Genomic DNA, 25,530 nt, shown 5'->3' on the forward strand with positions numbered 1-25,530 from the left:
TACATTTAAATTCTGCTAAACTAAGCTTCATGTCAAAAATCAATACCTTAGTAAGTGCTGATGCCTTCTTATGCAGTTTCCCTGAGCAACAAATTTCATGGGGATTGTAGGTTTCTAGAGCAGAATGAAAAAACGTGTGAAATTTGTACTACAATAATCGTACAATGACCATAATTTCCAAGAAGAAATACATTTTTAACCTGAAAAATGTTAGGATAGGCATGAACTAATGAGACAAAGAAATAGATCAATAGAAAATAGTTCAATAGTACAAATTTTAGTATTGAATGTGCTTTACCTGATAATGTGCTTGAGATTTCCAGTCACCCATAAAAAGAAACAAATAAAAAAAACAATTATATTTGTATACATTTTTCATTTAGTTGTAGACTATAATTGTAAACACACACATACATATATACATACATACATACATCCACCCACACATATGTGCATCTTTAAAAAAAATTATATTGTGAAAAATTGTATTTTAAATTATTATTAAACTTAAGTAAAATTTTCATATGTTCTATATACATTACATATAACAATTGATGATTAGAACTTACAGCTCATGAAAGTCAAAAATCTAGCATTTCAAAATATTAAAATATTTGCTAAGATCAATCAAAATAAAGATCACAGAAAACTTCACAGATGTTTTCCAGTTTTGAAATCTATTCTTCAATCAGACTGAATTAGTTCCTAATCATATCGGCCTACAAATTCAGAACTTTTAAATTTTCCCTGGTCTTAGTACAAGATATAAATACAGAGGAGTCAAGATTTAAATAGAAAAAATATATATAATCAAAACTATTTGGTCATTTTGGAATACAATGCTACTGGTCTAATTGGATTCTATGATCTATGCTAAGCTATGCTAAAAGTTGAGTGCTCCTCTAAAGTATGCACTCAATACTTCAGCACAAACGCCAGCATCTGGAGGAGTGGCATGATCACCACATCACGCTTACTCTGTCTGACGGCATTCGCTACTATGGAACTAAGCTCACAAAAAGTCAGGGACCTGCTAGAAGAGGTGAGGGCACAGACAAAGACTTAAAAATCGTTTTGAAAAGCCTTTCCACTCTTCCCTGCCCCAGAGAAAAGCTGACAAATCATGGGGATGAAGAGGTGGATTATCTCGTCACACATTTTGCCAGTTTGCTAGATGAGGAAGAGAAAATTCCACAAGAATGGATGGATCTCAAAACATGGCTTGTAGCCGGGATAGCTAAGTATATTGCTTATACAGAGATCACCTCTCTAAGAATTCAGAACACCTCTCACATATCTTGTTTCTGATGAAATTAATGCTGGACTAAGTGTCATCGACAGTCGTTTGTGAAAGAGGATTTTGTTTTTACATGATCCGATTCAATACAACACATTGTACCTCTCTACAGCCTGAAACACTGAATAACTGCATGCAGCTCTCCATTAATTGGAAATCGGTTGAGTGTTTTTGCCCTGCCTTAGATTCAGAATCAGTTCGGTTAAAACCAAATATTTGAGTTGACTATAATTTGACATTTGTTGTAATTTGTGTTTTAACATTTTTTTGATTGATGTTTTGTTTCCTTTAGAATATTAGACATTAAAACTAATCTCTTTTTTATTTGGGCTACTTTAAAAAAAATCTGAAAAAGGGCTACCAAGAATTTGAAAATTTTGAAAGCCCTGAGCCTGTGACGCTTCTGAGGCTCTATATGTCTGGATTGTTGGATCTAGTCGGTTTCTCAGCTTTAAGCTTAAAAATATCCTATGGATTTTATAGGGGGTACAGGTCAGGCATGTTTGCTAGCCAGTCAAGCACAGTGATTTCATGGTCAGCAAACCACTATAAAGCATCAAATCAGCATATCTATAAAGCTTGTCAGCAGATGGAAGCATAAAGTGCTCCAAAACCTCCTGGTAGATGGCTGCATAGATTTTGTACTTGATAAAAGACAATGGACCAACACCAGCAGACATTACGACTCCTCAATTCATCACAGACTAGAAACTTCATACTGGATTTCAAGCAGCTTCTGTGCTTCTCCAGTCTTCCTCCAGGCTCCAGACCTTGAATTCCAAATGACATTTACTGTTATAAGAGGACTTTGGAGCACTGAGCAGCAGTCCACTTCTTTTTCTCCTTAGCCAAGGTAAGCTGCTTCAAACTTTGTTTCAGAAGTGGTTTGGTAACCCTTCCTAAAAAAGTCCGAGCGTGGTGACTCCAGCTTCAGTCTACTCCTTGTGAATCTCTCCCAAGTGTTTGAATTGGATTTCCTTGACAATATCCTGTTGCTTGTGTACTTTTTCCTATTTAATTTCTTTCTTTCAGTCAGCTTTGCATTTAATATGCCTTAATAAAGCAAATACAGCACTCTGTGAACACCGACCCCTTTCAGTAATGACCATCTGTGACTTACCCTCTGGAGGGTGTCAATGATTATCTTCTGGACCATTCCCAAATAGTCAATCTCACCCATTATTTTGCTTTCAAAGAACAAGAGATATACTGTAATATTCAAATATTCAATATTTTGAGATACTGGATTTTGTTTTTTAATGAGCTGTAATTAAAACAAACAAAACTTTACATGTAATGAATCTAATATATATGAAAGGTTAACAAAAAAATACCTCTTTTTTTTAGATGCACCTGTGTACACACACGCACTCACAGAGTATTTTTGTCTTTCTGTGTGACTCACCAGGCAGAAGGACAGTCTTGCTGGTGTTCAGTTTTTTGATAGGAATTTGTGAGAATCAGATTCAGATTATGATCTACTAATACAAATGGTGCATCTATTACTTTGAAAACACATCACATAAAACAATTACAGTACATTATGTCTTTGTTCCACTTTTTAAACACTTGCACCACATTTCTTTATTTATCTAATAATCACTATAAGATCTGTTTACACTGACCTGTTGCTTTTGGACAGCAAGCTTCATTTTTAGGCTTTACTTCTAGTTCAGGGTTAGCACAGCAGCAGTGGGTTGTCACATCAAACGTTTCCTTGCCACAACAAGCATGATTTTCCTTCCGTTGTAATATATTGTTGCCACCACAACAAACATGAGTCGTTGTCACGTACATGTCTGTAAATGAGTGTAAGAGAAAACTGTATAAAAGATCAACCGATCTCAGGAAAACTGCAAAAATCTATGAAAATGTGTATAAAGTGGAGTCTACTTTCGCCACAGCATTTCTGGTGTGTGCTGCTTCGAGTCAGAATTCTGCCATTACAGCAAATCTCATTAAGGGGATTGTAAGCTACAGAACCACAGCAGTCAGCCACCAGCTGGCTTAATCCCAGAGTGATATTATCTGCAACACACAAAAATACAATCTAAAACACTGTTCATTCTATGTTTATGTCTGAAACCTATTGTGAATCACATCCTCTACTCAATGACAAAAACAGAGCTGCCGGAAATCTCTTTTACCATTACAGCAGGAACTTTCTGAGATCTTGTAAAACACATTCCCACACAGATGATGGCTGCCTTCCATCTGTCCACTGAAACCTGCGTTGCAGCTGACAAACAAAACGGGTCACTCTTATTTTACTCATTACATTGAAGTGATCCATGATAAATGTGTAATAATTAAAAATCTATTATGCAGCTGTGTTTAGCAGCTCAGAGTTAAGGCTCTGTGTAAGGTCACTCACTGGCTCCCTCTGTCATGGTTGCAAACTCCTGAGAAACAAAGATTATGAAGAAATTAGTGGTGACTAGTGGTTCTAGAAGTCTACAGCTATAGTCTCCTGTGGGTACAACTCTAGTATAAACTCTAGTATCTAGTATATAACTCTAGTGCTAAAAAGATTAAAGTCAAAATGAATATGATGCTGACATAAAAGAAGCCCTTGTCTTATTGTGAATGGTTAATTGGGGTAAACTTTTGTAATCTTGAAACAAAATTAACTATTTAAATGCCCTCGATTTGATAAAATTGCTATCTTTTTGCCCACATCCTTATAATGGCTTGGAAGAAAGGGAAAGGGTAGATGATTTATAGTTTTAAACCCTTCCCTTATGGTTCCATTCCAGTATGCAACACCCATTTTCATCATTTCTGACACAAAAGAACCTCCCTTAAAAAAGGGTTGGTTAAAAAGGGGGTGGTTAAATACATTTTAAGGGTGATAATAATTCAATAACCCTCATGCTGTTCAACACATGCATGACTTTTTGTTTTCTGTGTGAATATTTTGAAAAAAGTGTTTTGTTATCCATCCATACAAAAAGTCACCGAGGACCAAAATAAAACGCGGTAAATAAGTTTTATATAACGCATAAACAGTTTGAACAGGTCTTCAAGTTATCTTGCTTTGTTTTCCACAGAAGCAGATCAAGCAGTAAAACGATTTGATGGCGAGTAAATGTTAAAAGGATAAACCATGGTAAAAGTTATTTTTTTCAACCATGGTTCTTCAGGGTCACTGTCCTGCAAATTTAGCTCCAACCCCAAACAAACACACACGAAGAAGCTAATTAAGAAGTTACTAGTAAGCTACAGGCAGCGGTTGATCAGAGTTGGAGCAAAACAGGACAGCGGTCCTCCAGGACAAGGGTCGAGAACCCGATTTATACTCTTTTGTGGCGGTTGATACAAGAATGTAATGCAATCGGAGGGCACTGACGCAGTTACACTACTTAAGTTTCCGAAAAGATCTGAAATCTACTAAAACGTTGCTAAGCGTACGCCTACCACCAACCTCGGCCGCTATTGCCAAAGCACGAAACAGACCTCTCCGCCGTTATGCATACAATTTTCCACTCAGGTTTATCGACGGAATTTCTTAACAAAAAGTCCGTAAACTACCACTGTCTTGATTCACCATTACAAATGTTGCTCTTGTCAGAAGTGGCGCAGCGGCTCCGGAGCAGACGAGGAAAAACGAGGCACTTTATCGATAATTTATTGTCGCTTTGCTCACGAGCGGTAGACACAATGTAACACACGATACAGTACAACGCTTCCCTCAGCCCGCGAAATACCGATGCGTAATAGTTTTAATGCGCAGCAGCTGTCTAAAAAAGAATGAATCAATCGCTACACTACCACGGTCATCAAAACACGGTCCCTCGGCGCCCGGTCAAAGCGGTGTCAGTCTAGGTCCTTGTTCAGTGGCTTTATGAAATTGTTACGGTTTCAGATGACGCAATCCTTTTTAACCACCTGGGATACTTCTTCGCTCTCACTAACTGAAACATAGGCTGCTGCGCGCGGCTCACGAGGAGTTCGGTCTCCGCCTCCAAAAAAAAAAAAAAAAAAAAAAGAGCTCACACAAACACGGAGTTTGTATGTCTACTCACTTGTACCTACACATTAATTAATTAATAACGATTGTGTTTTTTTATATTAAGAAAATTTGAATAGCACCGATATTTATATATCGTTTATATATTTATCATTCAGTTTCTTGTTTCAATGGCCACTCTTTTAAATGATAACATTAGCTGACACCAAATATCCAGAATGCACGTATAATAAAAGTAAAATTTTCCTTACCATTTGCAGAGGACGCGGCAAAAATGCACAAGATTGTTACTACACCTGCAATAATAATAATAAAAAAATAATATATAAATAAAAATATAAATTCTAAAATGTCACTTGACAAAATAAATACATAATTCTGCAATAGAGGTAACCCGGAACTTTTCAAATGTGCTGTCATACATGCAGTGGACGTGTGGATCTCCATTGTGTATCCTTGTTCGGTAAGCTACAGATTGAATATCCCAAGGATGAGAATTTATGCACTTCAAAATAAAACATTTGCTCCACCCCCACAGACTGCAACTACGGAAAGACCACGGACTGTGATGGCCAAAAGAACATGAAGGAAGTAACAAGTATGGGCATGACATCAGAATTCACATTTTTCTTTGACTGTTTTGCTATATCAGCATCATTGCATGTGAGGCTGGTTAGTGAACTGAGATCCATGTTATCACACTTCGTAATGCTCTCTGGAATGCTTGTTTAATGTTATACTGTACCTTGTTTACTGGCATGCATCCATGGTTAAGCATTCCTTCGTCACTTGAGATTTTCTAAATGATTGTTTTCTTTCAGAATTATTTTTTAAACGTTTAAGTTCATTTCAGTTTTACATTATTACTTTATATACATTATTACAGTCAAATCTGGACACAGGCAAACCATTTTGTTAGCTATAGCTAGATTAAAAAAAAAATAAAATCATTTGAATATTGATATTTCAATATTCAATCATTTTGATTGGTAATAACACTGACTGTTTGCATCCCATGAACAGCGCTCTGGTCTGTGGTCTCTCCTCCTTTTTTAAAAAAAATCCCAAAATCTCAAAATGAAGAAGTTTAAGTTGCTGTATGAACAAGGTATCAACTTCAACTAAAGGCATTACCAACTTTACAGGCAAGAACAAGCAGTTCATGACTCCTGATCATGTGGCCCTCAGGTTTGCTTATGCAACATCTGCCCTAAGCCCCGTTCCTGTCCCCTGAGATCGTTTTTCACTTAAGAAGCACTGAAATTGATCTCAGCAGAAGTAAACAGTTTCCAGATCTCATCACAGGAAAAGGACAGATGCGATAAAGGACTTTGTGCTTTTACCGAAGGAAATCTGTCTATGCAGTCATGCATTATATTATACAGACCATCGTGACCCGCATTAGATAATGTAAATTAGATGATATGATAATCAGAATATGTAATATATATACCAAGTCATCATTTAGACATCGGTTAAAGCCACCGGTTTATGCTGAGCCCTAGTTTTTATGTTCCACGTGGTTTGTACGAGGCCTGAGGGTGGTAACTTGGCCGGCTGACTGAGAGTGATTTAACCCAGAGCCTGTCTGTGAGGGGTTTGATTGGCACTTCAGTCTATTGTCGTTGCTTTGGTTTAGACCCTGTGAGTCACAAGTGGTTGTCAAACTTTTGACGTCAAACTGATTGCAGAGTCTTGCATCAGCTGCCTCTGTGACTATTATTAAAGAGAAAGCAAAAAAAAAATAAAAATCTCTCTTTACCTGCACATGTCTACACCAGACGTGCCAATTGTGCAACGGCAGCTGTCTGGTCTATCTACGCTGGATGCGCCAAGTGATGGATGCCTACTCATGCCTACTTTGCTTAAAGAGATCCATTACTTAATTTATGGTTTGTTATTACCTCTTGTTGCTTCATCTCTTGGCTCTCCATTTTTGCGCTTGGCTCTCCATTAGTCAATTTTTTTTTTTTTTCCATCTGCACTATCATAAAAACCCCAGCTATAATCTTGTTCTTTTAAAGGCCCTGTCACGCGTATCAATTTATTGTTTTTACTGTGAATGCACTTGGCTGTACACCGACCTCGGACCACTCTCGGTGGCTCTGGAGTATACTACAATTACGCCTCTGTCAGCAACATATTCGTTTTTGTACTCTTCTATCCACATCAGAATTTGTGTTTCGGGCAGTCGGTAGAGCACATTTTCTGTAAGGGGTAGGTTTAGGAGTGGATGCGGTCATTCATATTCGCATTGCTTGCAAACAAACACGCATTTTGATTGGTAATAACAGTTACACAGACACTACACAAAGTTGTATTTATTTTTATGCCCACTAGAGGGTTTACGTTCCTTTCCTTTCCTTTAAAGCATTAGATATATATATGCACTAATAACCACCTTTTATGGGTATATGTTCTGTATATAGGTGTCCCTTTAAGAAGAGGGTCTGACCCTGCACCAGTATGGATACCTTCCTACAAATTTAGTATGCTGTCAAAAATCAAATTCACTTTTTTAATACTACAGTATTCTCTTGAACTCAGATCTTTTGCTCGAGGCTATGGAATACAGAAAATTTAGAGTTTCTCGCACAGACCTGTATTGTGAGAATGCAGAAGTGCTGCCTGTATATGCTATTTTTGAATCTTAAAGTGATTGTAGCCGTAGATTTACATTTTATGGATAACCAAGGACCATGGTTTGAGCTAAATCTTCTTTACTGTTCTGCTGAAGAAAAGGTTTAGTTTTATTTATTTTTATCTACATCTTAGATGACCTGAGGATAGTAAATGAACAGCATATTATCATTTTTGGGGCGAGTTATCATTTCAATCTCACTCCTGAGCAGATTGTCCCATATGTCAAAGTTTTACAAGACAGAAAGAAATCTGATCTGATAACTGATTTTATCTTTAAGCTAGTGATTTCATGGTGTATTTACTTATGTGATCAAATGTTAGCATTTTTCCATAAAATACAATATGTTCTTCTGTTGTAAAAAGTGTGGGAATCCCCCGCAATTATATTAAACACTGTGCATGACCTCATGCTGGAAATGGATTGCTTACAGTACATGCAATACACTATTTCCTGTGAGATCAGCTATTATGAACTAAGCATAATTTTGAGTGTTGTGTAAGAAGAGAAAAAAAGACCCTTTTAATATTGTTTTCACACTGCATGACTAGGAGTAACATTTTATGTATAGTTCCCTTTCAGTCGGTCACTCCGAGTCACGTCGGATGACCGACGAATTGGGATCTCGCTTCGAGAGACCAATCTACTTCGAGTGTATCTAAACAAGCCAATTGAAGATTGGCATGCGCTAATCGCATCCAGCTGCCGCTGATCACAGCGCGTGTATAAATAAGAGGCGGGTGCAGCGCACATTCAGCTTTTCGCTTCAGAGCCGAGCGTGACTGTTCTGCTTCAAAGACGATCTACGAGTGTTGGAGTACGGCGTTTCAGCGGAGGTCGTTTTCCTGCGTCGAGTGGATTGCCACAATCAGGCTGCACTACCCCCTGTTTGTGCGCCAAAGCGGCTATCCCCTGTTGCCTCAGCACTAAAGAGCATTCGCGGGTGCGTCTTTTTAAAGACGACGTTACGTCTGGCAAACTCGACGCGTCTTGGAAGATAGCGTGGGTCTTGCTTCAGACGACGTACACCCGTGTGTTTCTGGATGCGGTTGTTACCTGGTGTTAGGTGATGGTCACAATCGTTGCCTCGTCTGCCTGGGCTTAGCACGCTGAGGTGGCGGTTGTGGATGAATCACTTCCTCGCGGGGAGATGGTCATCTCGGAGTGATGGGCGGGCTCTGTCGCCTTGAAAAAAGGAGGCGGAGCTTGTGTTTGCTCGACTTGGTTTTCATTCTGGCTGCAGACAGGTGGGCTCCATTTCGTTGTGACACAAAGCTTAAACTCTGCAACCAGTGGAGCTGCAAAAGGGGCAGTCTGGACCCTCACGTGGGGTATCAGCTGTACCCTCTTGGGCTCCCCCTGATGATCAGAAGTCAATCGCTGCATCGGAAGGTGAGCCAGACATTTCTGGAAGTGAAGATCCGGTTGCTCTGCATCTACCAGGCGTTGAATGTACTGGATACAGATCTAGAAATGGTGGCTATGCTTGCCCAGGCTGCCGAGGTGATCGGGATCAAGTGGAAACCTCCACTGCTTCCCGGGCCCTCGAGGCTGGACGATTGGTATTTAAGGGTGGCTCGCGCTGGTTCTCAGGGCCCCACCCTGGTACCTTTCTTCCCGGAAGTGCATGAGGACTGGGATGTGGAAAGCACCTTTCACTGCCAGAAACTGCCCCAGTGGCTCCTCCTCCTTCACCACCCTTGACAGCGGCACAGCCAGGGAGTTACGGTGATCGCCCCCCCAGTGGAGCGGTCAGTTGGGATGCAGCTGTGTCCCAATGCCGTTTCCGCTTTAGTGCGGTGATCCTGTGCTCCCCTCCCGGGCCTGCAGGTACTTGTCGGCTCTGAACGGCAGTGCCTTGTGCGGCCTGTGGACAAGCTGCGTCTGCAGTACACGCTTTGGCGTTGTTGCAGGTTCATCAGGCCAAGGCACTGAAGGATCTGCACAGGGGTGGTCATGACCGGAAGTTCTGAAAGAACTCTGTATCGTGATGGACCTCGCGCCACGGCGGCGAGAAGTCTGCAGCGGTCTCTGGGTTGTCACGATGGCCACTACGGTGGTCAGAAACGCCATCTGTGGCTGTGTCTGAGTGCGACATGCGCGAGGTAGACAAGACCACGTTCCTTGATGCCCCCATGTCCCAGACCGGCCACTTCGGCGACGCAGTGGAGAACTTTGCCCAGCAGTTCTCCGCTGCCCAGAAGCAGACTGAGGTAAGAAACATCCTGCCTCAGCGTGCAGCTGCTGCCTTCACCCAGCCGCCGACGGCCCATCTCAGCCAGCTCGTCGCCAAGGGTGCCCCCTGCTGCTGCCACCGCTCCCGTGCAGCCAACGCAGCAGCCCCCATCTAGGCAGCACCATGGAGCTGGCAGCAGGGCAGCCACCCAGCCTGTCCAGGCTCCTGCCAAACCTGGAGGAAAGCGCAGGTGCAAGAGGCCCTCAGATCCGGGGATGGAGGGAGCTGCTCTGCCGGGCAGAGAATGTTGCCGCTACCTAAAACCTTGACAAGGGCGGTTTCCTCTGTCTCTGGGTCCCCAGGGAGAGTGAGGAGTTGAGCGGGCCAGTTCCGCGCCACTCGCACTCTCCTTGGGCTAATATGCAGCAGTGGGAAGACTGGGAGGACGAACCAACGGCCTACCCGCCTCACTTCTGCAGGGATGCAGGTAAGAGTTGCACACCTCAGACCCGCTCGGACCGGCCACGAGGCGCCCGAGCCGGTCCCTGCACTCCCCTCGCTGCCCCATCGCCTGCGTCGGTGGTTCCGCTCGAGCCGCTAGTTCGGTCTCTGGATGCCTGGTTGAATCTTCCCAGGCTATCCCGGTGGCTCCTGCGAACCCTTCGACTTCGGCTATATGATTCAGTTCATCCGGCGTCCCCCCAAGTTCAGTGGGATCCGCTATACGTCAGTGAACAATGCGCGTGCCCCTGTCTTGTGGGCGGAGATTGCTGTCCTTCTAGTGAAGGCACGATAAAGCCGCTTCCTCCAGCCGATATGAGGTCGGGGCTTACAGCCCATACTTCATAGTGCCCAAGAAAGGCGGTGGGTTATGACCAATCTTGGATCTGTGAGTCCTGAATCGAGCACTCCCGTTCAGGATGTTGACACAGAAACGCCTATTCAGTGCGTCTGTCCCCAGGATTGGTTGCAGCGATCGACCTGAAGGACACATACTTTCATGTGTCGATTCTTCCGTGCCACAGGCCATTCCTGAGGTTCGCGTTCGAAGGTTGAGCATATCAGTACAAGTCCTACCCTTCGGGCTCTCCCTGTCGCCACGCGTCTTCATGCAAGTCGCGGAAGCAGCCCTTGCTCCACTGAGAGAGTAAGGCGTTCGCATTCTCAACCAACTGGATGACTGGCTCAGTCCCAGCTCAGTTGTGCGAACACAGGGATCTGGTGCTACAGCACCTCAGCCAGTTGGGGTTTCAGGTCAACCAGGAGAAGAGCAAACTCTGTCCAACGCAGAGGATCTCTTTTCTTGGGATGGAGCTGGATTCGATCGATCAGATGGCACAGAGGAGCGTGCCAATTCGGTGTTGAACTGCTTCAATATGTTCAAGAGCAGGATGGCGGTCCCACTGAAATATTTTCAGAGGCTCCTGGGGCATATGGCAGCCGCGCCACAGTGATGCCGCTGGGACTAATCCATATGAGACCGCCCGACGTGGCTACGATCGAGTCCTGAGGTGGGCGTGGCAAGTGGCACTCATCGGGTTCAAATAACACCGACCTGCCGCCAAACCTTCACCCCGTGGTCAGACCTCTAGTTCCTTTGGGCGGAGTGCCTGGAGAAGGTCTCCAGGTATGCTGTGGTTTCACGGATGCCTCCACCACCGGCTGAGGGCCACGTACAACGGGCATGCAGTGTCAGGGGTTTGGACAGGCCCTCAACTGCAATGGCACATCAACTGCCTAAAGTTGCTGGCAGTACATCTCGCCCTAGGCAGTCTCGAGAACTGCCTTGAGGCCAGCATGTACTAGTCCGCACAGACAACATACTGACCGTTGTGTACATCAACCAACAAGGTGGTCTACGCTCCGTCGTATGTCGCCAACTAGCCCACCACCACCTCCTCCTATGGAGTCGGAAGTTCTGAGGTCGCTTCTCGCCATTCACATTCCAGGAGTGTGCAACCAGGCAGCCGACGAGCTGTCGCGAGCTGCACTACCCGAGAATGGAGACTCCATCCCAGGCGGTTCAGCTGATTGGGAGCGTTTCGAGCACTTTCGGGTAGACCTGTTTGCCTCTCCAGAGACTTCCCATTGCCCACTGGCACACAGCTGGCTGCGGGGCCTTTGCAAGTATGTATTTCCCAGTGAGCCTTCTTGCACAGACACTGTGCAAGGTCAGGAGGACAAGGAGCAGGTCTTGCTAGTAGCACCCTACTGGTGAAGACTTGGTTCCCAGAACTTGTGCTCCTCGCGACAGCCCCTCCTTGGCCGATCCCTCTGAGGAAGGATCTTCTGACTCAGAGGCAGGGCACCCCTTGGCACCCGCGTCAGACCTCTGGAAACTCCATGTCTGGTCCCTGGATGGGATCACGGGCTCTAGGTGACCTACCTCAAGGGTAGTCGACACCATTTCTTCGGCTAGAGTGCCGTCCACACGAGACAGGCCTATGCCTTGAAGTAGAGCCTGTTAGTCGAGTGGTGTTCTTCTCAGGGTGAAGACCCCGGAATTGCCCTATCAGTCGTGCTTATCTTCTTGCAGCAAGGGTTGGAGCGAGAAGGCTGTCTCCCTCCACCCTTAAAGTCCACGTGGCTGCAATCGCTACAAATCATGACCCCATAGATGGGAGGTCTGTGGGTAAGCATGGCCGGATTATCAGGTTCCTGAGGGAAGCCAGGAGGTTGAATCCTCCACGGCTCCCAACAGTACCCTCTTGGGACCTGTCTGTAGTGCTGACAGCACTGCAGTAGGCTCCGTTGAACCCTTGCCAGCAGTTGTGCTAAAGTTCTTTTATCTATGAAGACATTGCTCCTGCTCGCATTGGCCTCCATCAAGAGGTAGGGGACCTGCAGGCTTTTTCGGTCGACGATTTGTGCCTACAGTTTGGGCTCGCAGTTCCCAGGTACCACTGAGGCCACGCCCGACTACGTGCCCAAGGTTCCCTACCCCCTTCAGAGACCAGGTGGTGAACCTTCAGCGCTGCCCTGGAGGAGGCAGACCCAGCCCTGGCGTTGCTTGTCCCGTCCGAGCACTAAGATGCTACGTTGACCGGACACAAAGCTTCAGGACCTCAGTCCAGCTCTCGTTTGTCACAGAGGCCGGCAGAAGGAGTGCCGCCTCCAAGCAGAGGATGGCTCACTGGATAGTGGGCGCCATTACCCTAGCCTACCAAGCACAGGGTATGCCCTGCCCCCTCAGGTTGCGGGCACACTCAGCAAGTGTTGCATCGTCCTGGGCGGTGGCTCGTGGCACCTCGCTGACAGATTGTGGGAGCTGCGGGCTGGGCGACCCCAACACGATTGCTAGATTCTATAACTTACGTGTGGAATCGGTATCCTCCTGTGTTCTCACCTCAAACTGGTAGAAGCACTGAGAGGCCCGGTTTCGGGTCGGCTTGTTAACCACTCCAGGCGTCCATACAGTAGACCCTGTCGAGCTCCTCCATTCCCTCGGCAGCCAGATGTTGCGGAGCATCCGGCGCCAGGCCCTCTCGATGAATCCGTGAGAACCGGTGAGGGCTGGGAGCCATGTAAAGTACCCCAAGAGGACTTTATGTGTGTATTTCCACGGCATAGCCTTAGAGCCCGTGTTTCCCCGGCAGACCTTCTGCCCGTCTAAGAGGGTTCAATCACCTCCAATTTTCCATATGCAAACTGAAATACTGTCCATATGCGTATTCGTTCCGAGACCTCCTACGGGAAGGCTGGACTTCCGCACGTCCCTGTTCACTAGAACGTGGGACGTTTCCCAGTGTTCCAGTCTTACGAATGGGTAGTGTTACAAAAGTAGCTGGCTTCTTGTGGTTGAGCCCCGGCCTACGCCGATAGACTGAGGGGGCTTGTGGGCTCCCACAGGACACTGGAAGAGGCAGCGTCCATGGTGTTTTGGTAGGGATCCCAATTAGTCCGGTCATCCGACGTGACTCGGAGTGACCGACTGAAAGGGAACGAGGGTTACATACGTAACCGAGACGATTTATGGAGCTTCATAATAATAGCTACTACAAATCCACCGGCATTACCAAGCTTGAAAGAGCCAGAATAGAGTCACACTGCAGCTTTAAAAATTAGTAAAAAATAGATTTTTTTTTAGACTATATTAATATAAATACAAAATAACCCATACAATCTAACACACCAATTAATTCATAAAACTCAGCTTTTTATTACAAATTTCTAAATGACTAATTCTCAAAATAGCTGACATAGAAACTCTGGATACCGTTAAGCCTCGGCTACAAGCAAAAAACTGTATTGGTGGTGCAGTACTGAAACTGCACGCTCATTCACCCATAACCTATACAGTATATAAAACAAAAAGACAAGTCTAAAAGCATTGCAGAGATTACGGGTTTCTGAGATAAGAGTTTATTTCAACACGCTCTTCACTGAAATATATAGTTTCATAGTTGCATCTAGGTGCACTTATTTTGCATTTAATAAACTGATCATTTAGTAGAAATATTTTTACATAGAAACTCTGGAGTCAAAAAGCCAATTCAATCAATCCAAATTAAATTAATAATCTCCACTTTATAATGTTGCGAGCTGTTTGGTATGAAAATCCAAACTATTAACCTGAGCACTAAGGCACACCTTGTTCATGAACTGTTGCATTTAAATGATCTTACATTTTTCTCCTCCTAAGATAAGGTCTGAACAAGTGAGACAGTTGTGAGAAAGCAAACAAATATCTCAGAAATTTATCAGCCGCCATTTACAAATTTAATGATCCTTATATGATTTATGTTTCCTGGAGATGGCCAGTAACTACAAACATTACAAAGCAACCCCCCCATAATTCAAAAGATATGCGAATAATAGAGACAGTCTCCAAACAAATAAGACATAGAATGCCCAGAGACAGTATACAAAAAAAAAAAAAAAAAAAAATCAGTGAACAAATGTATAACACAAAGATACATAAGGTTTAGGAATCTGCTTGTGTTCATCTGTATGTAAGGTTCTTGGTGATATTTCTATAGCTGTCTGTCATTATATTATATTATATATGTCATTATATTATTATATAATGACATTATATTCTGTCATTATATTAAACGATTTTAGAATACCACAAGTGTTCAGGAGAGTTTTTTTTGAGAGTTTTTTTGTCACTTCCTCCTCAGTTTCATACAGCCTACGCACAATTCCGCTAGCTTCTGCAGCAGATCACGCTATAAATAAATGCATAATCGCTTTCTTCATATCCTGTATTTACTTGCTTGTGTCTGCACTTGGAATAGTTGCCAAATCCACATTTTCCCGTGGAACTGAGCTGCTCTTTCCTCTTGCTGAAGGTTGTTTTTCCATTTCGTCATTTAACTCGACACAAATTTACTTCACTGAACGTGATTGTGCTAATTTTGGACTAGATTAAAAAAATTCAGCTTTTAGAACTGTTTTTTTTTCTTTATGTGCAGTTCAGAACCATCATTTGTTCACATTGGAAATCTGATTTAAAACAACAACGTGCACAGCTATACAAAAACAACAACAAAAATAAGCATTAGGAATTAAGCATTAAAGATAGTGGTATAATTTTCAGGCTTTTAATAATCAGCAGCGTTTTAGTTGGTCAGTCATGAAAATGTAATGGACGGACATCTACAGTGTTGAAAGGGGGGTGTAAAATGAGTGAGCTGATGTGCATCAACGTGCATCCAAAAGACTTTTATCCAAAATGAATGCGTGTCGGAGTGGTGGGGTTCTCAATATTTAACTAAAATCTACACTTGCATTTCTATATTTTTCCTTGTGGAGCACTCTGATATGCGTGAGGTTTTCTTTTTAGATTCACAAAGCTTAGAGTTTTTACAGAAAAGCCTGTCCATGCTGCATTTATACGACTGTGAGTGCAACCCAAATGGAAAACAATTCAAATTACCTGATGTCGTCTTAATAAAATCTCAGATTTGTCAGAAACGCAGGCTCAGATACTGGGAAGAATGCCTTGCCGGAACGCAGTTCTTCTCCTACAGTGGTTATACAGTCTGGTAAATTTTGTAGAAAACAATCCAAAAAAATTGGGAGGATATGGGAGGGAACATGAAGACAAGAGAGTAAGAGAATAAAGCCCTGCCCTACGATTGAATTACCATTTATGCACTGTTTGCAAATAACAAATATTTGTAAGACAATACAAGTTTCATAGTTGCATGTAGGTGCACTTATTTTGCATTTAATAAACCGATCATTTAGTAGAAATATTTTTACATAGAAACTGTTGGCTTAGCTCTGACCATTTCTTCTCTTGCTGGATGCCCAGCACTTAATTTAATTTTAAGTGCCTGTCAGATTGCGCAAAGGACTTATAGTGTGTGTGCGTCTGGTTCTGGTTCTCGATGGTTTCTGATGAGCGTCATCTCTAGGTGCTGATACACCATCTGATCTGGATATGAACTAAGAAACAGAATAAGAAAAAGACTAATACTAGTGTAGAGGCCATTCTTTTTTCAATGTAACAAGTACATTGTGTATTATGGGGAGCTGATCTAATTAAAGCAGCCTAACAATCCTTCAAGAGATTTGAATAATAGAAGCGTATTAGTGTGTTGTGTGTAAGAGCTTAAAGTGACACAGAAGTGTTCAGTGTGACAACACAGGATTCCACACACTTGTGATAAATGTACACCAAAAACACTGGCAGCAAGGCTTCTATGGACAAGTCCTCAACTGCCACACATCATCCAGCCACCACCAGCCACTAGTTTGAGGATAGCTGTAGCTTAAGTACTCTCTCTCTTCTCCAATCACCCAATCGCAGCAGAGCTCTAATTATCAGCTTCAGGTGGGGAGACTGGTTCTGTGGGGGGAGAGAGAGAGATAGAGAGAAAAAAACACTCTGCAACTACAAAAGAACCTTACGGCTCTGGGCGCTATACTTCTTAGTTCTAGTAAGGACTCTAGCTGCTAGTGTTTTGGACCAGCTGAAGTTTGTACATCAAGCGTGCAGAACAAGCACCCAATAAAGCATTACAATAGTCTAACCTCGAGAAATTTACATTTCTGAAAAATTAACATTTCTGCATTTGATGTTGAGAGGATGGTTGTAATTTGGACATATTTTTTAAATGGAAAAACACAATTTTACAGATGCTAGAAACATGGTTTTCAAAAGGAAAGATTGCTAATCAAACAGCACATGTAGGTTCTAACTAATGAAGAAGAATTAACAGAGCGTTAGTGTTAGACAGTGTTCTAGGTAATTACATGTAGGGTTTTAGGACAAATAATTAGCACCTCCATTTTTGGGGGAATTTAACATTAAGAAATTACTCTTAATCCAATTTTTTTATATTAACTATGCATTCTGTTAGATTCTCAATTTGGTGTGTATCACCAGGCTGCCCTGAAATATAGAGCTGAGTATTATCAGCATAGCAGTGAAAGCTAACACCATGTCTCCTGATAACATCTCCCAGAGGTAACATGTAAAGTGTGAAAAGTAACAGCCCTAGTACTGAGCCTTGAGGTACTTCATATTTTCACTCAGATAGATATGATTTGAACCATGCTAAGAACCATGCTTTCTAGTCTATTGAAGGGAATGTTGTGGTCGAGTGGCAAATTCTTTAATAAAGACTGTGTGGTGCCTTGGTGGTCTGTATACAGTAGCTAGTACAAACATGACAGGGGATTTAGCACTAGATAATATTATATGCTTCAAACGAGTTATAGTTAAAGCCTGGCCTCTGAGCAGTACTGGGAATATTGTTGTAAACTGTAGCAACACCTCCCCCTTTATTTTTACCTTAGACGTGGCTCATTTTTATAACAATAATCTTGGGGGGTAGACTCATTCAAACTTTATCAGGTTTCTGTCAAACAAAGCAAATCTAGATTCTGATCATTGATCAAATCAATTGTGTAAAGTGCAGAAAGGGATCTGATATTCAGTAAGCCAAGTTTTATCTTTTGCTTCTCTGTATTATGAACTGTTTTTATTTGTTGAACATCAATTAAACTGTTGCTTTTCATTTGTTTTGGACATTTACTGGGTTTTCTAACAACACAGTCTCTATAGCGTGATATCCGTGAAATAAGTGAAAGAGTATCTAAGTTCTGAGAATTAACTGACTTCTGTGACGTGAGGCGGCTAGAAAGACGCTTTTTGTTTAGCCAGTCTGTCTGCTTCTGACCTGGGCCCTAGTTAGTTAAGTATAAACTCTAAGACTATGTGCCACTACCCCAAAAACTTGTCCAATTGACTATAAAACCTATATTAGTATTAATCTTACTGAATTTGAGTTTAGCATTAGCCAGAGCTTTTAAATTTGCCAAGATGTCAGCTCCCGGTAAACATTGGACTATGGTGGCTGGTGTCTCTATTTTCACATTCCAAATAATAGAATTGCTAATCGTTAGAGCACTTTTATCAGGTGTTCAATGGGTGCTTCACAGAGTGAGGAGAACCTTTATGATGTTCTAAATAGAAAACAAGCGGGAACCCAGTGTGTCTCTCACTATCTCCGTCTTATCACAGGATAGAAAGTCTAAGGCCTTCTCAAGCCGTACAGCTGATAAATCTAATCTGCGGCCTATTAGACAACAAACTCATACTGCTATAGAAACAAAAAGTACTACCATCAAGCTAGCATTATTAAATGTTCGATCACTAAAAAACAAATCATTTATGATCAATGATTTAATAATTACAAACAATCTAGATTTTATGTTTCTAAATGAAACATGGCTTAACAAGTGCTCAATGAAACAGCCCCTCCCAACTTCACTTATATGAATGTTTGCAGAGTTGACAAGAGAGGGGGTGGGGTTACTGCTCTCTTTAAAGATGTCTTTCAGTGCAGACAAGTGTCATTTGGTCAGTACTTGTCATTTGAATATCTAGGGATTGTGTTGAAAGGTGCTCCAGGCATCCTGTTTATCATTATTTACAGGCCTCCAAAATATTCTCCAGCCTTTGTTGAAGAGTTCACAGAATTGTTATCACTGATTTGTTCAGAGTTTGACTGTTTTGTCCCACAAGGCGCAATTCTTGCGCCGCTCTTGTTTAGCCTGTATATCAAATTGCCTATCACAGCTATGCTGGCGACACCCAACTTTACCTAGCCTTATCACCAAATGACTACAGCCCCATTGACTCACTCTGCCAATGCATTGATGAAATCAACAGTTGGATGTGCCAAAACTGAGGTCATTGCGTTTGGAAATAAAGATGAAGTTCACAAGGTGAATGCATACCTTGACTCAAGGGGTCAAACAACCAAAAGGCAAAGTCAAGAATCTTGGTGTGATTCTAGAGACCGACCCTAGTTTCAGCTGTCATGTCAAAGCAGTGACTAAATCAGCGTACTACCACCTAAAAAATATCGCAAGAATCAGATGTTTTGTGCCCAGGCAAGACCTGGAGAAACTAGTCCATGCCTTCATCACCAGCAGGGTGGACTATTGTAATGGTCTCCTCACTGGCCTTCCCAAAAAGACCATCAGACAGCTGCAGCTCATCCAGAACGCTGCTGCCAGGATTCTGACTCGAACCAGAAAATCAGAGCACATCACACCAGTCCTCAGGTCCTTACACTGGCTTCCAGTGACATTTAGAATTGATTTTAAAGCACTTTTACTCATTTATAAATCACTCAATGGACTAGGACCTAAATACATCACAGATATGATCACTATTTATACACCTAACAGACCACTCAGATCACTAGGATCAAGTCAGTTAGAAATACCAAAGTTCACACCAAATAAGGAGAATGTGCTTTTAGTTTTTAGAACCAGCTTCCTGAAGAGATCAGATGTGCTGAAACATTAGTCACTTTTAAATCCAGACTCAAAACTCATCTGTTTAGTTGTGCATTTACAGAATGAGCACTGTGCTGCGTCCAAACTGTTTGCTCTATGTATTATCTCTTCTATTTTAAACTGTTTTAAATCAATCTCTTTGCTTTAAATTCAATTTATCTTAAATCAGTGTTTTTATTTTATTTTTATTTTTTTATTAATTTCTTTTATTGTTATATTAAATCTTGTGATTATTTTACTTCCTCTCATGTAAAGCACTTTGAATTACCATTATGTATGAAATGTGGTATATAAATAAACTTGCCTTGCCTTGCCTTGGCTCTTGTCCATGAAAGCGGACAGGGCTCGGCATCTGACCCGATCCCTGAGTGCCCCCTGAGTGTTGGTTTGGCATGCTCTTGACAGTGCTTCATAGCATGCCTTTCTGCCATTCTGTAAAGTTGGGAGGATGACATCTGCAATCTGGCAATTTGAGCTGAGACATGCAACAGAAGATGCAAAGTATTGTTTTGCTGTAGCGGACTCTACCGAGCGTTTCAGCGTTTCTTTTCGTTTCAAGTTCATCGCCATTACGGTAGCTTTGTTTTCTTTGTCTTGTTTTCATTTGTTACATTGGATTGCCCTCCTTGGATTGTTACCTGAGTTTTGTGAACATTTTAATTCCGGCAACCAGGCCTGGATAAAACTTTGAGCAGTTATTAGCTCATTTTTCCAATTATACAAAGGATGTATAATATATATGTGGCAGTAATTATGTTTTTAAATACAGGAAACAAGCAGGATATCAATTTCTTTGGTGAAAATCTGGGACTGCACAACCTAGTTTTCCAGCAACTGACTGATGAAGTTTTACATATGAGCCTATTTGCACTCAACCTTTTTGACATAAATTCCCCTCAAGACTATCAATCCTGCTATTCACTGCACAAGCATGAAGCTTAACATCCAAAGCTTACTTTAAAACCTCTTTTTCTGCTCTACTGACCCCATCCTGTCTGTGTCCGGTGTGGACACTGTGCAAGTGCCAATTAAGCTGCTCTAATATGTTTTTGGTTTCACACCAACAGCATTGATCTAATGCTTAAATAAACTAAAAACCTGAGAAACTAAGAACTCTGTATCCCCCTGCTGCTGTAACTGGACATGCATAGCTAGTAAACTGCAGATTTGACACGCGTGTTTTAGGACCATACTATGAGACTATCCACATTAATCTTATGATGGCCCAGTGTAGACAGTTTGAGCCCAGAGCAATTTTTGTTCCTTTTAGCCCATGGAGGTTTTGTGTAGGCAGCCCTGTAATACAACTACGAGATATTAACATTAGATGCGTTCAACTTGAAAAATTGAGACTTGAGGCTTTTGATTCACCAGTCAATCTACGTTCCTACTCTGAAACTATGGTCATGAGCATTGGTGATATTAGCACATAAAAAATAGGTTAAGGTAAGTAATGTTATCAATTTATGAAGTGTATTTTTTATTACAAAATTATATACCCAGGAAAGTTAATTTTAAACACAAGACAAAATTGAGTAAAAGGTAACATTATATTAAAACGTCTATTTGCTGATGTCTTTCATTTTCAAAATGAACAAAAAGATACCCTACCTAGGCTATGCTAATTAACTGAGGTCTGACCTAACAATGGTTTTAAGAAATGCACCCCTGCCACAAAACCTCCGTGATGATTTTGTCCTCCATCCACCCCCAACACGTAATAAATGTAACTGTAATGTGCTGCGCTTTGGCTGGAGCGGACTCAGAGAAAGGCAAGCTCAGAAAAAAAAATACACAGAATGACATGAAAAAATAATGATATGGGCAGATTGTTTAATTATTTAATATTGCGGTTTTCTTTGCACATGTGAGTCCCTCGGGGGCCCTTGGGTGGCTATGGTCCCTAAGCTGCTGCCTAGTTTGCTTATGCCTTGGGCAGGCTCTGCGTTGCTTTATCGATACACATAAAAGGGGGCATTGTCACGCTTTCCGTGGTTTCATGGAAAGACTCGAGACTCGAAATAAACTTAAATAGATGTAATCTTAAACTGGTAAAATAGGCAAAATAAATATACAAAAGGCAGGTAGGCAAAACAAAACCACGAAAAGACCTCGGGAACAAAACAGAGTAACGTTGTAACGTTGGTTAACCTGGAGTAACATTGATGATCCGACAACGTGAACTCAAAACACACGAGGAAATAAACTAAATTAACAAGACACAGCTGGAAGACCATTAAACAATTGAACACAATGGGAAGGCAGGGCACAGATGACACGTGGCTCAAGACAAAAACAATAACAAAAGTCCAGAGGTGTGACATAATGCCCCCTCCCGGAAGGTGCGTCCTCGCACCTAAAGTAACAACAAAAAAACAACTCGGAACTGGGGATACTGTATCTTGGGAGGAGGTTCCGGTGGAGGGCGGCCCCAGGAGGGGCAAGCAGACAGGAGTCAGGGGGCACAGAAGGAGGAGGAGCCAGGGAGGACAAAGGAGGACTCCGGAGCAGGAGGAGATCCAGAACCCAGCCATGATGGTCCATGGTGTGGCGCCCGACGGAGGAGAGGAGCCATGGAGGAGGAAGCGGCCATCGACTCCATGGGTCCGACTGACGGCCAGCGGAGCAGGTGGTGGCAGAGACTGAGGCAGAAGCGGAGAGCTGAAGGGCCAAGGTGGCGTCCCGAGCGCTGGAGGTCCTAGGCGACACCGCAGGCCCGGCGACGACACGACACGGAGACAGGGGCGGGAAGGGCGCTGCGGGCCAGAGCGACTGAGGACTGAGGTGAGTGGAGGGGAGGAGGAGAGCCTGACAGAGCCGGTGGGATGGAGGGGCGAGGCGGCCGGAGAGAGAATCCCGAGCGGCGGATGGTGATGACAGACCAAGGCGGGCCGGAGGATGATGGAGCCTGGTGGAGCTGGTGGACTGACGGACCACGGTGGAGAGGAGGGAGCTTGAAGCCCAGGGGGAGCCGACGGGTCTACGAGCTGAGGAGGAGTCCGGGACTCGGAGGCGGGACGGTGAGGCGAGGGATCGTCCACCCTCGACGGTGATGGGGACCGGCAGACCCGTGGCGAGCTCGTGATGGAGAGCTGAGGATGAGCGCAGGGGCTGCTGGGATCCATCGTCGTTGTATGACCATGGTGGGAGGGTGGGAAAACTGGAAGCGCACAAGGCGCGGGCACTGAAACTCGGGGGAGCGCTCGTGGCGCGGGCACTGGGACTCGGGGGAGCGCTCGGGGCGCTGGCACTGGGACTCGGGGGAGCGCTCGGGGCGCGGGCACTGGGACTCGGGGGAGCGCACCGGGAACAGACACTAGGGTGCGCTCTTGAGAAAGGCTAAAAGGACGGCTGGGCGGGACCAGCGGGCTAACAGGACGGCTGGGCGGGACCAGCGGGCTAACAGGGCGGCTGGGCGGGACCAGCGGGCTAACAGGACGGCTGGGCGGGACCAGCGACTCAGGATACACGGGAGGTGCCCAGTCTAAGTCCACATCATCCAGTTCCTCTTGTAGATCCAGCAGCCCCAGTTGGATGATCAGCTCATCCTCAGCTGATGTGCAGTGTGCGGAGCTCCACTCCGTGCTCTCGCTGTCAACGGCTCTCTCCACCGCGGCAAGCTCTGATGCCCGCTCACGCACCTGGTCTGTCGCAATCAGCTCGGGTCCGGTGGCGCTCCACGGCTCTGTCGCTCTCCTCAGCGATGGTTCTGTGGTCGTCCCAGACTCAGCGATTGCGCCCTCCGTGGGCACAGGCCTGGCCTCCGCGACGCGGGGAGATGATGGGCTGGGTTCTGGATCTGGAGTGGGGCTGGTGTCGTTGTCCTCCAGTGCAACAGTCATCGGCGAATTGCACGACACCAGCACCCACTCGATGTAAGCGGCGACGCTCTCTCGAGGGCCGTTCCCGGACAGCTTTGCTCGTGTGGTGGTGTTCAGTCCTCGGAAGTGAATCGAGCACAAAAAGCCGTCCGGGAAGCGCGAGTAGTTCGCGAGGGCGAGGAAGTCCTGTAGTATAGCCCTCGAGAGAGCGGTCCTCCTGCTCCAGCAGGAGGATGAGGAAATTTGGGTCGTTATAGGGGGAATCCATGACACAAAAAACCCAAACAAAAAGGGAAAATACGCGCTTTACTTTTATGGTCGGATCATCCTGTCACGCTTTCCGTGGTTTCGCGGGAAAGACTCGAGACTCGAAATAAACTTAAATAGATGTAATCTTAAACTGGTAAAATAGGCAAAATAAATATACAAAAGGCAGGTAGGCAAAACAAAACCACGAAAAGACCTCGGGAACAAAACAGAGTAACGTTGTAACGTTGGTTAACCTGGAGTAACATTGATGATCCGACAACGTGAACTCAAAACACACAGGACTAAATACATGAGGAAATAAACTAAATTAACAAGACACAGCTGGAAGACCATTAAACAATTGAACACAATGGGAAGGCAGGGCACAGATGACACGTGGCTCAAGACAAAAACAATAACAAAAGTCCAGAGGTGTGACAGGGCATTATAGGGATCTGTTTAACCTATTAAGTTTTGCTATATAAAGGGTGTTGGGTCTGGATGTCCCTTTAAAGTTCTTTAACGCCGAAGTCACTCTTGTTAAAAGAAAGACATGACAATTTGTTCAATTTAAGAGCTCACTAGTGGCGTCTTCAGTTGCAAGCGAGAGCAAAACCGTCCAGTCTGCTTTGGTTTGCATCTGAAAGCCCCACCAGAAAACCTCCTTTTTATTGTGAAATGGTAGAAAGCACACCATGTTACAAAGTGGAGCATCGTATCATCATAGCGTGACTCATCCAAGGTTGAGTTTGAGCTGAGATTAAGACCAAAACTTGTGAGAAAGCGGCCTCGGTACGTGATAAGTGGGAACTGAGAACAAGCATTTCTTGAAGACATGCACACATATCTGTTCTGGAAATTTCATGCAGTCACTTAATGTCAACATTAAATCATAGAAAATCATGTTTCATCTAACAAACTGTAATCAGAATGGGTCACGTGACTGCTGGAGCTCTATGAGCCGAGGAATTGGTGCATTAGATGAGAAATACAAAATGAAATACAATATGTGCAGGGCTGGTTACTCCAGAACAACTTTGATAACCACTTGAATAAACCCAAAAACATGCGATAATTGTCATGCAGTGAATTAGGAAACAGATATGAGTCATACAGAGCTCCTATGCTTGCCACTGTATTTGTATCAGATGTGACAGTGAGCATAGCACATCTATGAGATTTAATAGATAATATTAAATTAATATTGAAATAATAATTTACCTTTTACCTTTAAGTTACTACCATTTCCCACACTGATCCCTGGACTTAATTATATTTTTATAACAACACATGTAATTGACCATATAAGGTCCTGATTACTTTTAAAAACAGTCTGAATTTAATGTCAATCTAATATTAGCATGGTTTATAATGAATAATTATTTCTGGACAAATTCCTGTTTAAATCGCGAACGTAGCTGCTTAGTGAAATCTTGAAGAATCCTCTGCTGACTAACATACTAAAATATGGTTAATAAACATGTGATAACAAGCAGATTCCTCTAGCTTGTTATCACATGAGTAGTAAAAACAACTGAGTTTATCATATGTCCTTTCTATTACTGTCCACCCTTTCACTGTTTTGCAACATTTACTCGATGTAAAAATTAT

General features: G+C 43.4%; 1 protein-coding gene across 7 annotated transcripts in view; it reads right to left on the reverse strand.

Moving 5' to 3' along the window:
* The window catches only part of LOC122335100 (galaxin-like), a 42,387-nt gene extending 26,339 nt beyond the window's left edge, over window positions 1–16,048 (reverse strand). The window contains exons 1-9 of one of the 7 annotated variants that reach the window (XM_043232870.1): window positions 15,966–16,048; window positions 5,519–5,563; window positions 3,672–3,699; window positions 3,445–3,536; window positions 3,191–3,325; window positions 2,923–3,096; window positions 2,703–2,802; window positions 299–309; window positions 47–114 (exon numbers count right to left, since the gene is read on the reverse strand). In XM_043232870.1, the coding sequence (XP_043088805.1) occupies window positions 47–114; window positions 299–309; window positions 2,703–2,802; window positions 2,923–3,096; window positions 3,191–3,325; window positions 3,445–3,511 (555 nt within the window). In that variant the 5' untranslated portion in view covers window positions 3,512–3,536; window positions 3,672–3,699; window positions 5,519–5,563; window positions 15,966–16,048. Of the gene's footprint in view, window positions 1–46; window positions 115–298; window positions 310–2,702; window positions 2,803–2,922; window positions 3,097–3,190; window positions 3,326–3,444; window positions 3,537–3,671; window positions 3,700–5,068; window positions 5,117–5,518; window positions 5,564–5,668; window positions 6,125–15,965 lie in introns of those variants that run through there. The other 6 variants (XM_043232866.1, XM_043232868.1, XM_043232867.1 and 3 more) reach the window with 6 other exon arrangements.
* Between the last annotated feature and the right edge of the window lie 9,482 nt (window positions 16,049–25,530).

This window comes from Puntigrus tetrazona, unplaced genomic scaffold (genome assembly GCF_018831695.1).
Source record: "Puntigrus tetrazona isolate hp1 unplaced genomic scaffold, ASM1883169v1 S000000716, whole genome shotgun sequence".
In the NCBI taxonomy this organism is placed as follows: domain Eukaryota; kingdom Metazoa; phylum Chordata; class Actinopteri; order Cypriniformes; family Cyprinidae; genus Puntigrus; species Puntigrus tetrazona.